The sequence below is a fragment of the Anolis carolinensis genome, chromosome 3 (assembly GCF_035594765.1).
Source record: "Anolis carolinensis isolate JA03-04 chromosome 3, rAnoCar3.1.pri, whole genome shotgun sequence".
Taxonomy (NCBI): Eukaryota; Metazoa; Chordata; class Lepidosauria; order Squamata; family Dactyloidae; genus Anolis; species Anolis carolinensis.
In genome coordinates, this window is record NC_085843.1 from 206,794,870 (window position 1) to 206,811,510 (window position 16,641).

Consider the following 16,641-nt stretch of genomic DNA (forward strand, 5'->3'; position numbering starts at 1 on the left):
TTTGCCAATTTGACTGACCTCTTTGGTGTGGGAGGAGTTATAGACATGTGATTGTACTGAGCATCTTCAGACTCAAGACTCCATTTTGTATTCACTTTTGCATCAGACCTCAGTGGAGGTGGATGCATGTATGTGTTTGGTCTTCAGTGAAAACAGGTTGCTGTTTGGATTTCAGTAGAGAAGTATGATTTAGGGACTTCAATGGATATAGTATTGGACTTTAGTGAGTACAACTATACTTAAAGACTGTGGACTGTTTATATCCTGTGTTCATAACACAGAGAAGCTATATCCCATCAAACTGAACTTCAATAAGAAATGTGCCTGAATGGTGAATTAATACAAGATGTTTTATGAGTAAACAAGATATGTTGTTTTTCAAAGACTTTGGGTTTTTTTTATCTCTGAGTGCATATTTTAAACTAAAAGGTTTCAAGGGAATGTATATCTTTTGGGCAACTGCAAATTTCAACTGCAAAGAAACAACCATTTTCTGCCAACCAAAAATATTTTTTGTAGTGGCATGTCTTTATCCTTGGCAGTTTAAAGACATGGTTCTTCAGTTTAACAGCTGAGTTACCTGTGTACCATTGCATAAATGCTTGTTCAAAGGGTTGACTTCTAACAAGGTCATGCTTTTCTTGACTAGTGGTTTTCAAAAGATAGTCTCCACGTGTTCATGGAGATTTACATTTGCCAAACAGATGTGACATCATTTTTACCTTTTCTATAAGGTTATGGTGCAGTTATTTCCATTAGGTTGTGGAATTTCCAATAAGAAAAGTTGAAATACATACAATATTTTCTTAACTATGTAATATCACATTTACTATGTTAACAATATAAATGCATCAATTGACAGAATATAAAACTGTAATATTTATTATATTTATGGTATACACAGTGTAATAATGTGCATGCTTTCCAAAATAAAAATCAAACCACCAAGTGAATCTGTACAGGATTGCAGCCTCAAAATAATAAACAATTTGGCCTAAATCTTGCATCTAGAATCAGAGCTGAAAAAGATCACAAGGGCATCCAGTACAAACCCATGTTGTGCAGGAATACACAATCAAAGCACTCCTAGTAGATGGCTTTACCACCTGTCTAGAAACCACCAAAACAGGAAATTCCACCACCACATTCAAAGGCAGCTTATTCCACTATCAAACAGCTCTCATCATCAGGAAGTTTTTTCCTAATGTTCAGCTGGATCTTTTTTTCCTATAGTTTGAATCCATGACATCCTGTCAAATATTGGCTAGCATGTCCCCTCTCAACCTCCAGACTAAACATACCTGGTTCCTTAAGCCGCTCCTCATGAGGCATAATTTCCAGACTTTTGTGGTGCCCAAAACAGTATTCCAGGTGGTCAAAATAGCAAAAAAAAGCAAAATAGAGTGGTACTATTACTTTCCTCAATTTAGAGTTAATCTGTTCTGTAGAATTAATGCGGCTTGATACCATTTTAATTGTCCATGACTCAGTTCTTTGGAATCACCACAATTTTAATTTTAGCCTTCTCTGTCAAAGAATAGTGGTGCCTCACCAAAACATAAACTATAATCCCATAGCATTCAGCCATGGCAGTGAACATGCTGTCAACCTGCATTAAATTTATAGTGTAAGACCCTTATACACTATAATTCTGTTGACACAGCCCACAATTACATTGGTCTTTGTGTAGCCATATGACATTGGTGACTCATGTTCAGCTTCTGATCAACTCAAATTTCTAGATCCTTTATACATGCTCTGAATAGACTTCCATGTCATCGGAGCAAGGCAGCTGTTGTGGACAGTCAAAGAATGCTTCTGTATGTATAGGGCCTTGTGCTCACACTAAAAATATACCATCACTAGTGCAAATGACTTTTTACTAGTACACTTTGAATTACTGTTTTTTATTCATGTCTTGTCTGAACTTTTATAGGTCTTTATTTCAGTTGTTCTAATCTACCTAGTTTTTGGGAGAAATCAGGATATAAATAGAGGTGGAAGCAGAATAGTAGCAATAGTAGTATAGTAGTAATAGTGTCACTTCTAATGGTACCGTATCAGCCATCCAGTTTGATACTGGGACTGTACTGCTCATTGACTTTCATTAACTTAAGGGGAACCACTTAAATATGATAAGTGTTCTTTCAATTTTTTTTACCCACATGATATGACTATCATTAATTCTCATAAAGTATTTTATGCCAAAATACTCAAAAGGCACCAGATCCTACATGATCGTGGAAGCTAAGCAATGTCAGTCTTGATTAATACTTGGATGGAGGCTGCTAACAAATACCAGGTGCTCTAGGCTATATTTCATAGGAAGGAATGGCAAAACTACCTCTGAGTATTCTTTGCCAAAGAAAGCCCTAGGGATCACCATACTTTGACAGTTGATTTGAAGGCAGGGACATACATATGTGTAGTCTTCAGTGTGGAAAGACGCACTGATTCCATTCTCAGATGATATTGGCATAAGTGTGTGTCATGGATATTCAAGAACTTGGATATTTATTGGATATTTAAGTACTTGGCATTTTCTCATAAATAGAATTTATGTTATATTATTTGCAAAATAAATAAAAATGCAATGCAAGGAAGCAGACTCAAATTTGGATGATATTGCTGCATTTGTGTTGGTTTCCGAATCTAGGGCCAAAACCATTAAAATCTGGGTTTATGCAGGTGCTTTTGCTAGAATTGTTGTATGATACAATTATGTTGCTTTTACCTGAAAAAAGAATGTTATTCTGTTAACCCAATAAGTACATATTAATGTTGCGATTTTATTCACTCTTTCATTGCTAGGATATGCCCAAAAGTTTGGAGTATAAGAAACTGTTTACAGTTGGACTTGAAGTACCAGATGATGCCACTATTCTACAATTCAAAAAATGGGTCAGAAAATTCCTTTGGGAAAATGCAGAAAATGGTAATTAACAACAAATTTAATATTCAGGATGATCAGAGGAACCATAACTGGGATAGAACTCAGAGTGGGGGACTGAATATGTGTATTGTTTATCACTTCCAAATCCATGTTGTCTTGTGCCAAGCAAAGAAGGTATTGTGGGCCATGGCCTATGTTACCCTTGTTCTGCCCAGCAACTTTTTTTGCCCCCAATAAAAAACCCAAACCTGGCTATTCTCAGAAACTGGAAGGGGCCTTCGGGTCAGCAGATCCAAGACCAATCTGTTCCATCCTTGGAATATTATTTTGGGTCATACATCTTGCGGAAGAGCTGCACCCACAGAACATTTAATAAATTTACTTGAGTGCACTGGGGTGAATATAAATTATACATCACTGGAACCCATTATTCACAGCAAGATTTTAAAGATGGTGTTCATATTAGGCTTTAATATGTCATTAATTTACAATATATGATATAAGGATTGTAACTAGTATTTTCAGTTCTCAAAAATACCAAGGTTTGTAATTGGGAATCTTTCAAAAATCATGTCTCCCCAATTGCAGTTATAAGAATATAAATACTGTATATATATCAATTTGAGTTCAATAATGGGGGTATTGTACTTTTTAGAATAAGACATCGAACTGTACCTGTGCAGGCTTTTTTGTCTATAAAGTGATTTCCTGAATTGTGGTTAACTGAAATGGATCCTAAAAACTATCAATAGAATGGGGTTTGAGGTTTTTTTGACAGGAAGAATTCTATGCGATTTGATAAATTACTTTTCGAAGTTATGTCAGTAGACCAGACCAGATCAAACAGAATGTTAAATATGTATATTTTATCTTCCCTGTTTTTTCTTGTTTAAATAGCAAGGAAGTAGAGCATGTGCAGGGGTGGGGATACTTCTCTCTTAGCCTGTTAAAATCCCAATGAAGATCTCCATTCTTCCAACACCAAAGTTTTCATTTCTCTAACCATAACTTTCTTCCACTGGTGCTTCCATTAATGCTAATGGAAACTTTCCTCCTAAGGAGCATAGTAGTTCAGAGTTCACAATTTTAAATGGAATGTGACTTGAGCAAAGGGGAAATCTCCCTTCCCACATACCTTGGTTCCAAGTCTTTAACGGGTAAGGTTTCTCACAAAGCTGCTGTTTGAATAAGAAAGCAAACATGCATTTTGAAGACATACATACATGCATATGTATGTATTGTAATTTGTCTGAGATTATAATCTTGTTTTTTCTGGCAATGGGAAAAATGCTGTTCAAGAAATGCAAATCCAAAGCTACGAGGATGAGTCAAAAATTATTATCAGCACTCTGTTTATATTCAAACTTCTGTTGGCCACACTGTCTTATCAACACTTTCCGTACGAGGTCACTGTCTCCTCAGTCATGGCTGTGCAGTTTTGAAAGTGTCATATCAGTTTATTTGAAAGAAAAAATGCCTGCCCCCTTGTGATTTGCACAAAAGAAGAACAGCATGCAGTGAAAAAGATTTAATCAAAGGTGCTCATTACAGTGAGATGCTCACTGAATCGCTGAAGCCTAAAATTTGGATAAAACTGTGAGGACTGCTATCCAAGAGTGCTTCCAAGGTATGCCCACACATTGCAACCCATATTGTCGATGCTCTTCAAAAACTTCATGTCATAGCCAGCTCTGATAGTGAGAGTGAAAAGGAGGAGCTGTTGGAAGGGCCAGCCTTTGAATTGGGAGTCTAGCAGTAACCAGCAGTTTCCTCAGCCGACCTTGGAAGAAGACTCTTTGGAGGAAGCTACCACTTCTTAGCTAGCAGAGCAAGAACAAGCAAGTTATCTAGGCAAGCAGAGAAAGGGTTAAGTGTTCTGGCATTTTTAGACTTGTGAAGAGAAAAGACTCGGGTTTGCAGGTCCATCCGATTAGCTGCAAAACGAGTGATCAGTACTAGGCAGTACCTGAGAACCTAGCATAAAAGGTTCTCAGCAGTTTCATCTGTCAGCTTTTGTATCTCTGAATGAACTATCAGCTCACCTTGTGTTATTCTCTTCAATTTGTTTCTCTTTGGCTGGATTCTTCAGTTTGAACTTGAACTGTTTGCTGTTTTGACTAGCTTCCTGTTTAGAAACTGGGTCCTGGCTTCACGACACTTCATTTTGAAGTGTTAAAGCATACTCCCTATAGTCCTGATCTAGCCCCATCAGACTATCACCTGTTTGGACCCCTGAGATAAGCCCTACGGGGATGAAAATTCTTGCCTGATGAAAATTCTTGCCTGATGAAAATTCTTGCCTGATGAAAATTCTTGCCTGATGAAAATTCTTGCCTGACGAAGAGGTGGCGCATTTGTGGTTCGCAGCTCAGCCTAAAACATTTTAAATAAGGGAATACAAAACCTTATTGTATTGAAAAGCAGGAAGATTATGTCAAAAATGATACATTTGTCTTTCCTGAAAGTTGATTAAAATAAATTATACAGTCAGAGTGTGGATAATTTTTGACTCACCCTCGTATTTCTTTTGTTTCTTTGCATCACACCATTTATGTCAAAATAATTCCCATTAAAACTGTTCAGTCACATTGTCCAAATCCAAAGATGTCATACCACTTGCAAACCAACTGAATCAGCTGGAAGGAAAGTTGGACATCTGGTCTGGGATCTGCAAAACTATTACTAAATCCAACTAAGATGTCCTCTCTGCTGTCAATTCTTAACAGCACAGTCAACGGTTAAGAGGAGTAGCATATTCAAGACTAAGCCCAGGCAGATTTCTGTCTATTCCCTCACTGAACAGATGGCAGATCCTGTTATCTTTAGCAGTGCCTTATCACATCATTGTGGGGGCTTTGCAAGTGCAACCAGGGGCATACAACCTGCTCCTGAATTCACAGTTCTCTCAAAGGGAACAACATGTTCAGAGTCAATGTTTCAGAGATATGTAATGGTACTAATACTTACACAACAATATTTTTCAAAAGCTCTTCTTTTTATACTATGTTTGTAGTCATGTTATTTTTTCCCTTTTGCTTTTTAAACAGAAAAACTCATTGGAGTACACTGTACTAATGGAATTAATAGGACAGGTTACCTTATATGTAGGCAAGTATCACAGCAAAAGTGAAATAATTATTTATGCTACATTGGTATGTTCTGATTTAGTGACCAGTGTGTGTCTGTACATTCCTTTAGATACCTTATTGATGTTGAAGGCTGGGACCCAGAAACAGCGATTCAAGGTATTTGTATTCTCTTAAGCAGAATCCAAGCTTCAGCATAAACTACATAGTTGCTACCATGATTGCAAGAATATTAAAAACTTAAGCTTTGACTTTAAAATAATTAAAAACTATGTCAGAATCTTTAAAAAATGCTTTTACTTTGTTTAAATAAACTTGTTTCCTGTTTTAATATTACTTTATTTACTTTTGATTTTAATTACTGTAAATGTCTTTGAGCACTATTTTTGTCAGAAATGCTAAATGTATTGAGTAAAATAATCAAAGGAAGAGATCCTTACATTTTTTGCAAAGCCACCTTCCATACTTACAACATTCTCATGATCTATTTAGCTTTTGGAGAGGCTCGTGGCCACCATATGGATGGTAATATCTATCTTACAGACCTCAGAACTCAGCCAATGAGAAGGTAAGTCAAAACCTATCTATGCTCATTGTTAAATGCATTATAGTACAGGTTTTATACCAGGAGCTCTCCAGATGTTTTAGACTTTAACTTCCAGAGACCCAGCAGTTTGCCTATAGTAAGATATTGTAGTTGGAAACATCTGGACAGTCAAAGTCCTCCTGTACTCATCAGTCTTTTTTCTCACATTTAGCTTACAACAAGTATATCAAATAATTCCATCTTTGCTTTGCTTTATTTTGGAAAGCATACCAAACATATTTTCTGATAGATTGATATGTAATTAACAAGTCCTAATATAGATGGTTATCGTATCTTAGCATGTTTATTGACAAGCACTGTTGTTCTGAAAGCATTTCGACACATTCATTTGTAAAGTCTGACATTAGCCCATAAATACAGATGGGAACCTTTTCGTTTATTGGAGTTAGACCTATCATATTAATGTGTCCTTTTACTAATAGTTACTTTAGCAAATGACATGTTGTTTCTCTGAATTTTTTCAGCAATCTGGGAATGAACATGTGGGATGCTGATGGAGATATAGTGCCGCCACCAAATGATATGGATGGCCATATTGATAAATTTCCAAATGAAGAATATCCTAGGTACCTTGCAGAAATTTACTTGCCTTAAACTGAAAATAGTAAGAGGAAAAATATATATTAAAATAATCATAGTCATTATTATTATTATAAACTTTATCAATGTCTCACCTTTCTCCCCGTGGGGACTCATAGTAGCTAACAATTCACACTAGAGAAGTTTAAAAAGTGCAATACAAAAATTAAAAAACAATTGAATAGTAACAGTGTGGAAAGTTTTTTCATGTCAGGAGCGACTTGAGAAACTGCAAGTCACTTCTGGTGTGAGAGAATTGGCCATCTGCAAGGACATTGCCTAGGGGACATCTGGATGTTTTGATGTTTTACCATCCTTATGTACCTTCTTTCATGTGCCCGCATGGGGAGCTGGAGCTAACAGAGGGAGTTCACCCACTGTCCCCGGATTCGAATCTCTGACCTGTTGGTCAGCAGTCCTGCCAGCACAAGTGTTTAACCAATTGTGCCACTGGGGGCTCCAACAGTGTGGTAAAAACAGAATTAAATACAATCATTGCACTAAAATGGTCTTTAAAATTCATATCCCTCCCCAATCCCACCCAGCCTCCACAAAGCCTGGCCCTTCCCCTTCCCCAAATGCCTGTTGGCAGAAGAAGGTCTTGACCTGCTTGTGGAAGGCTATCCATAGTTATAAAACTCTCTTTCCAGTGATTGCTCTTAAGGCATTTTAACAGAATTCTGGCCAGATCCGAGAGTAAAGAATACTAATAAAACTGCTTCTGTCATCTGAATCAGAATGGGATGATCTCTCCCTGCCATTGCAGCTCCCTTCAAACACCCAATGCAGTCCAAAATGAACTGTGGTAAGGTGGAAGTTTTAGGGTAGTGTGAAGTGCTACAGAATGGGAAGGGAAGGTTCACTGGATTTGTGCAAGAATAGAAACTGTACAGCACTCCAAACATTTTTGAGCTCTGGTTTCCTTCAGCCTGAGTCAGCACTTCCAGTGGTGAAGAATGCTTGGAATCTCAGTCAATTAATATCTGGAGGATCTCACAATTTCCTGCCCTGATTTTATTTCCTCGCAAGAAAACCCTGGAAGTACATATTATTTCTACTCAAGAGCTTATAAAGTTGTTTTTTAAAAGGCATTACAATTCCAACTCTACCCAATTAGTTAACATTATAGTTATTTTATTAGAAAATTTCCTATGATTCAGCTGTACACTTGAATGAGCCTACTCCTCCACCATTTACTGCCCCAGCGGTAAAAGTTATTGTAAGAAGAGAAAAGTTATTCTTTGTTAAATTACCATCATAATTTAATGGATCAATACCTTTACTACCATGGAATTGAATAAATTATAGGTAACTACAGACTCCCAAGATCAGGCAGTCCCCAGGTTATGAACAAAATACATTCTGTAGATTTGTTTTGAAGCTAAATTTGTATGTAAGTTGAAACGTTTTTCCCACCACCACCTGATCTAGAAGCTTAAGGCTGCAGTGCCAAAAAACACCTTTGGTGTGGGTAAGAGAGCCTCAGGTCTCCGATTCAGGATCAGGAGGTGGGCAGGAGATGACAATGTCCATAAAACTCATTGGATTGGGATATGCACATACACACAAGTTCAAGTATAGTGCAATCACTTTTGGAAATGTCAATAAATTTGACCCCATCTGCTTTTTAAACACTTGCACAGGAGACACATATTCAATATCAGTTCAGCTTCACTTATGAAGATCATGACCCCTTGCCATCTCCTTTGAGTTCAGTGGGGATTGTACGCTTCTTTTTTCATCCAACGATATATCAGTTGCTTATGCAGAACAGATTTCACTCACTAAATATCCATGTTGGTCTGATTTTTTGCTTAGGCAAGACTACTAGTTTCCAGCAATCATCAGAGTTTTTCCTTACTATGTAACACAGTTTTTGTTCCTGGGTTATAAATGTCATTTCCTAATTGGTTCTATCACAAAAAAATGGAAAAGGGTTATTAAACTGCAAAAACATTGTTTTGGGGGAACATCCTGCAGCACATTTTGCTATAGTTTTTCAATGAATATCTCAAAGTGTCTCAACTAATTCAACATAGTTTGTGGCAGCCACAAAAACGAAGTTTCTGGAATATAACAAATGCTTTCAAAGTAAGTACGGCTCAATTAAACAGAAAATAACACCTTCAAACCAGGAACAGATTTTTTTTTCAAATTTTGTTACATAATGTTATGAAAGGCCAAGGAAGCACGTATCTGTTTCTTCCCATTAATTTCTGAGTATGTAGTATAATTATCCTAGTCTACCAAGTTATTTTCTTTCCATCTCCATTGAGTCATTCTGTGAAGGCAGCGGGTAATTCACCTGAGACTCCCATTCAGTATTTTTAAGGAAGTGATCTGTTCTATGTTTTCTAGTTTTGACCAACATTACAGACTGGGTGCAAGGACAAAAAATAATACACCTTTTAGGGAAGTGGCTCTTTCCTTTGTTCTGGTTAAAAATAGACCTCTCTCCAGCAAATTATTTTAGTAATCTACCCAATTCTGTGACTCAGTGGAGATCATGAGGAAACAGAACAAATGGGTTACAAGTAACTGTAGCTCTTTGAATAGTAATCTGTGAATTCAAGGCAGCTTCCTCCCCCGTTTTGCATTTTCACCCTGGTGTTTTGTGGCAGATATGGAACTGTGGGAAAATGTTGAGATGCACTACCATATACATAGTGGATTATGGATAGCCCTTCTAAAGCCACTCAGTTGGAATTATCTGGTCTAAAATTCTAGTTCTAAAGAAGTAAAGACCCAGTTGTGTGACCTAAAAAGAATACTGTTATAGGCAAGTTACCTCTGAGTTCTGTTCTATACAAGGATTACTTCAAAATTCAATAGTATGGATTTGTTCTAGTGTAAATGATGAGATTATGTTTCGTTTCAAAGATATGTATACAATTTCACTTTTGGTTCTTATGTTTTATTTTTGTCACCTAACTTTGGTGTTAATTTTTCTTGAAATGAAAAAAAAAACTTTTTTATTTTTTCAATAGGCCTGCAAAGAGATCAAGGGTTTATGATGATAGTCACAGTGACTTACCAGAACAGATCCGATTGAGAGAATTTGATTTTATTAATAAAGGGCCCGGACAACGGCGAAAGCCATACTATGATCAACAGTTTCAAGATGATCCAGCGCCTCAAGTAGAAATGAGACAAAGACATTTTGTAGACCACCATTTTTATGATGAATTCCAAGCAGAAATGCAAAGGAATGATTCAGATTTTGGCACCAGGGGATCAGGGCAGAGGCTCAGACCTTGCCATGACCCTCAACTTTGTGATGACTTTCCAGTAAGTGCTCCACCAGAAGATATTAATATGGGCTGTGGAGAGAGACAAAGACATTGTCCTGATAACCCTCCTTCCAGTGATATTCTCATGGATTCACAGTACAAAAGGAGCCATGGGCAAAGACGAAAAGCATTGTATGACCCCCAGACTAATGATGAATATCAGTCACATATGCAGTTTAAAAATTCAACATTCCACAACAAGAGACCTGACCAAAGAATGAGACCATATCATGACTGTTTTCCTCATGATGATATACAAACGCCAGTGGGAGACTTTGAGTTTGTTAGAAGGGGGCGTAGACAACAAATAAGACCATTCCTTGATCACCAACATTGCAATGATTTACAAAGAGAGATGCCAGCAGAAGATTTTGATGACAGAGATTCCGAATCAAGATGCAGGCCTTTTCACAACTCTCAGGCTTATGATGACTACAATGAACAAGTACAATTTAATGATTCTCTAAACAGGGAGAGTGAACAAAGGATGAGGCCTTTTGGTGATCATTCGCCCCATAATAACATGCCATATGAAGGATATCCAGAAAGGTGAGAAGAATGATCATATTCTCTCAAACCACATACTTATCATGGCCAGTCTCCTGTCTTTGACAATGGTTGGCATTAAACAAGGCAACTGAATGTAATTAGGAGCCCCCGGTGGCACAGTGTGTTAAAGCGCTGAGCTGCTGAACTTGCAGACCGAAAGGTCACAGCTTCGAATCCGGGGAGCGGAATGGGAGCTCACTGTTAGCTCCAGCTCCTGCCAACCTAGCAGTTCAAAAACATGCAAATGGGAGTAGGTCAATAAGTACTGCTCCGGTGGGAAGGTAACGGCGCTCCATGCAGTCATGCTGGCCATATGACCTAGGAGGTGTCTACGAACAACGCCGGCTCTTCAGCTTAGAAATGGAGATGAGCACCAACCCCCAGAGTCAGACATGACTGGACTTAACGTCAGGGGAAACCTTTACCTAATTAGGAATATGTAGTTAATTTTGATTTTCTGATAGATTTTTGTTGTCTAATGTACAGAAGCCTGATATCATGGGTACAACTTTTTTGATAGTCTTGTCTGCCATAGATTTCTAGAAGACAAGTCATATCAGCAAATTATCATTTTGGTAATATCAGATATATATGGATGTAAAACAGTAAGATTATGAATCACTGAATCATTTTTGTTAAAATATAAATGGTGCTGGAGTTAAACTTGAGACTTCATCATTTTCTCACTAAAAATGTTTAAAAATAGCATATTTACCCGAGTCTTAATGCACCATCCAATCTAATGCGCCCCTCAGTTTTCAAAACCCTGAAACCAAAAAAAGTATTTGTTGCTGAATGTAAAACGCAGCAGCAAAAAGTGCACTCTTTGTCATTTAGAACGCCAAAGCTTCCAGCAGTGGAAAAGAAAACTTTGAAATGCACCTATGCTGTAGAAAGAATCCACTTTAATTGCCTTGGTTCTTGAATTGCTGCAGGGCTGTACACAGACACCCATGCATACATTCATCCAGAGTTGCATGGAATCTTAATAATCCTACAAATAAAGTTGCACGGGGATGATATTTTTCACTGTTTTTTCCTGTCCCCGGCAACTCTGCAAATTGTTCCAGGTGACCTCCAGAATAGTGTAGAAGTTGACACTTGAGGCTATAAGGGAAAGCAAGAATGAGTTTAAAAAATCATCTGTCTTTCAGGGGTGAGCCTCTACTGGATCCTAGCTCCTTCCTTTGACAGTAGTAGCTCTTCCATGGGTTCACTCTGTTTTATACATTACATTAAGTTGATATGTATTTCCCCCCCCCAGAGATCGCCCTTATCTTTCTCAGGAAGAATTCCAAGAAACACCCTTATTTCACAGTGATAGTGGTGATAAGGAAGACTACCACAGAAATTGCAGGTAAAATTGCTGTTTTATTTATTTGTTTACTACATTTATATCCCACCCTTCTCACCCCGAAGGGGACTCAGAGCGACTTACAAATAATATTTACATACAGTGTATTATATCACTAGCACAGCACGACACTAGTACTATATACCAGCATATTGCAGCACACCACTAAAATGTAATATTACCAGTAATATTATGTGTAATAAATAATAAATAATAAATATTATGATATTGTATTATTATTAGTATTATATTGCATTACATTATAATATTATCAATATTACATGTATATACAATATATTAATTATTTATTATTGTAAATTATATTGTATATTATATACAATATTATATATATATACACACCACACACATATAAATACAATACTATATTATTAGCATAGCATATTACTGGGGGGAGGGGCCTCCAGCTGATGGCACAGAAGGCAAGATGGAAATGTTTTCCCAGCTTCCCCTCTTCGCTCTGGTCCCAGAGCGTCAGTTGCTGATGGCGGAAGGGGCCTCCAGTTGTTGGCACAGAAGACAAGATGGAAATGTATTGTCATAGTATCCCTGCAAAAGATAGAATCCTTCAAAAATAAAAACTGTTGGACAATTTATAATAATATAAACGGTATAACATATATTATTACCAATAAGCTGTGAATATTTTGCCTTTTACAATATGATAGCAGGTTCCTTTTTAAAAAAAATAAGTTAAGTCTTAAAAGTAAAGGTGGATGGAAAGACATACCACTTGGTTCTTTCCTAATCTCAATTGAGGCATTGATATCGTTGAGAGTAAACTATCCCTCCTCCCCACCTTCTACCCTCTTTCAGCACAGGAATTACACTAAAATTAATGAAATCACTGCTGTTCCAAACTCTAGTTAACTGGGAATTCTGAGTAGAATTAACTGTTGTTGAAGTGAGTCCTAATGTATCTTTGAATTGTAGTTAAGTTTGGAGGGCCATAAAGCAGGAAGGGATTGTAAGGAAGGGACTCACAATATTTTAACCATGAATAAAGGGAAGTCAGCATGGAAGTCAGCAGTTTGAGCGTCAGAGAACAGGATTAAAATCCCAGCTCAAAAACCATTGGGTGACTTTAAACAAGCCACATACTCATAGCCTCAGAAAACTCATAGATAATGTCACCTTATTTTGGAAAATGGCATTCATAACCTTTTGGGAAAACACTTTTTGGAGATCATAGCTCTTAAGAAAAGCATGGCCCATAAAACAACTTGTTTTATATCATGCATTCAGGAGACAAACGATAAAAATAACATAATTGGTTGACCCACAACCCTCATGTGTTCAGTATATACAGGTACAAAACTTATCAGTCCAGTTTCAGATATGTTTGAGATAATTCTCTGAGCCATCAGTTCAGGACATTTCTCTTATTTAAAAAAAGCTATCAACAGGTCAAAAGGGGAGAGAAAAGGAGCATGTGTTCTGTAGCCTCTTCTATAACTTCTAAGGAACTATAGAGTAAAGGAAGATGTACATAACAGGAAACAGTGAATGTAACGGATTAGCCTACCTTACAGGGTTGGTGTATAGGTGCCTTGCTTGTAGGGGCTTGGCAGAACAAGGGGGAGGAGCCATCAGGCAGTTCCATAACTGGAAGTGCAGTCTGATTGGTTGATGAAAATGGAGGAAGTTCCTTAGGAACTGGAGATGGGCGGAGCCAGGGAGAGTGTAAGACCTATGATGCAGTCAGACCTGGCCCTACTTAGCTTCTAAAATCAGATATTTAGGCCTGGAAGTGTCACGCCCAGGGCAATGGAGCACTAAGAACCGACACACGGAGGCCAAAACTATCTAATATCTTTATTAAGGATATATGTAAGAATAATAAAAACAAGTAGAAGATTTAGTCCAATAAAAGACCTTTCAGGGAAGGTCAGATATAGTCCAAAATTATATTGTCCAATATTTTATATTAGAGTCCAAAGTTGCAAATCCAAACCGAAACACACTCTATTTGCAAGCAATAGAGTGGGGAAGCATCCAAAATCTCTCCAAAGTTCAAAGTAAGTCCACAGCAAAAACTGGAAACAAGGCTTGATACTAGAAACAAGGTCCAAGGCTGGAAGCAAGACAAGATAGTTCTTGAATACTTGGCTAGGCAAGGCAAGGCAAAGGAACTGGAGTTGCGGACTTTACGAAGTCCACACTTGGCTGGAAACACGAAATCACTCCTGAAGCTGACCTGTTGACTCCGCACGGAACCCTCCGTATTGGGCACTTTTAACTCAGTCTCATTTCTCTGCAAGCAGGTGTCCTGAGCTTCCTTTCCCAAGGGAAAGGAGAACGAAACACATCTCCCTCCAGATGCGTTCCTCCCTAGAATTTCCCAGGGGAACATAGCTAATTAACGTCTTGTTTAGCTGCTAATCTCAAGCTTCTCCGAAACTGCTCTTTCTCACCCCGGCCCACCGCATAGAACTGTTTCCTAGCAAAAGGAGGGGAGGCAGTGGGAAAGGCCTGTTCAAGGTCTTCCTTAATGGGCTCTCGGGTAGAATCATCAACAACAGGCATCTGGAAAGATTCCGGCTCTTGCTGAGCCGGCAAAAATCCCCTGTTTTCGTCATCATCAGCCACGATGGCGCTGGGATCAGAACTCCAAGGCCCATGGGACATCACAGGAAGTAAGACCTGCTCCTCTTTTTTTAAAAAATAAAAATACAACCTTTTAGTGCTTGTCTATCTCACTGTCGTGAATGAATCCTTCATCAGTATAGGACATTTTCAATTAATCATAGTTTTTATATTATAGGCCTGACTGCTCTGAGAATTACAGAAGAATCCTCTCTTCAGATGAAATTATAAGAGGAGGACAAACAAGATTTGCATCATATTCCTCACACCCAACACATCTCATGTCATCTTCCCAACAGGAAGTTAATTCAGCTGCGGTGGACTGTGAAAGGGGGCCTCAGTGTGAAGTCACAAGGGAGATGGGTCAAAGGAAAAGGTTACCTGTGGTAACAATTGATTATAATTATGGATTGCCTTTAAACTATACAGCTGAAGGGGAAGATAGAGCACATTGTGATTCACATCCAAGGGAGCACTATATTTGGAAATGAACCACATACACATATGCATGCATTTTTCACCTATTTTCTTTTTGTGTGTGGACCAAACTTCTCTCAAAATGAGATTTTTAAATATTACTGGTATCTGTGCACTGGTGGCTTATTGTTTGCCTCATCCTGACCATAGTAGGGATCGGCCTCCATCCATACAATTTGGATCACATGCCATCAATGTATGATTTATAAGACTAGCTTCTGCCAATGTTTGTTTACATTTAGACAGTCATTATATTTTTTACATGGAGACAGATGTCTAACATAAATGAACAGTAATATTTGCCTTTAGTAAATTGGAAGGATGTAGCATAAGGCACAGCTCAATCTGGTCCCTTCTACACTGTCATATAATCCAGTTCAAAGCAGATAATTTGGATTTTATATGGCAGTGTAGAAGGAGCCTCTGTGTTCTCCTAGTAATTGCATCTTAGAAAACATGTAACAAAATAATATAAAGATTGTTCTCAATAAAATTTCACTATGAATTTGATTATGATTTGAAAGGAAAGAAAATAAATCTATTGTAAATATTGAAAAAATTATGGTAACATGGTTAATTAATTTGGTGGTAAGAATTTGGGTTTCCTAAAGCATTTTCTGTTTACAAAATAGAGGCAAGGATTGTTTTAGAATAAAGCCTATGAAATTAGAAAAATAAAGCTGATCTCTTCTTTTCTGTCGGTATCCTAGCCATATCATCTGAGTTCTCATTTTTCTTTGCTTCTGAATTAAGATATCTTGTTTCATATAATGTTATGGTTCATCCATATATAATGGATGAACCATAACTTCTCAAAGCTTTGGAGTCTTTTTGGAGCCATTATTGATCCCATTATACCATATTTACTTGAGTGTAATGCTCACAATCAGGGTGGCACATTAGACCATGGGTATATTTAACCAGACCATTCTTTGTGTGTTTGTGTGTGTTTTATTTTTTTACTGTATACAAGTGACAAATGTAAATAGAAATTGCTTTAACTAGCCAAACTGGTACATTGCAACAGTCTAACAAATCTTTCCCCACCTACCTCATTCCTGTGAACCACCACCCATGACCTCCATCACTACTTCCTGTGAATCCCATATCTAATAAAATCTATCCTTATAACTACTTTAGTAAATTCCCATTATGGCTACTTTAAAGTCAATATTTGTCTTTCTTTCCAAATATTCAAATAC

The 16,641-nt window shown here is 37.5% G+C and overlaps 1 protein-coding gene across 3 annotated transcripts in view; it reads left to right on the forward strand.

Annotated features, from left to right (window-relative positions):
- Positions 1–16,148, forward strand: part of LOC103279843 (uncharacterized) — a 41,362-nt gene extending 25,214 nt beyond the window's left edge. For 2 of the 3 annotated variants that reach the window (XM_008116764.3, XM_008116766.3), the window contains 8 exons: positions 2,812–2,935; positions 5,941–6,001; positions 6,092–6,138; positions 6,472–6,547; positions 7,051–7,152; positions 10,153–11,004; positions 12,269–12,361; positions 15,141–16,148. In XM_008116764.3, coding sequence (XP_008114971.1) covers positions 2,812–2,935; positions 5,941–6,001; positions 6,092–6,138; positions 6,472–6,547; positions 7,051–7,152; positions 10,153–11,004; positions 12,269–12,361; positions 15,141–15,453 — 1,668 coding nt within the window. In that variant the 3' untranslated portion in view covers positions 15,454–16,148. The remainder of the gene's footprint in view (positions 1–2,811; positions 2,936–5,940; positions 6,002–6,091; positions 6,139–6,471; positions 6,548–7,050; positions 7,153–10,152; positions 11,005–12,268; positions 12,362–15,140) is intronic. The other variant, XM_062976143.1, reaches the window with a different exon arrangement.
- Positions 16,149–16,641: the final 493 nt, after the last annotated feature.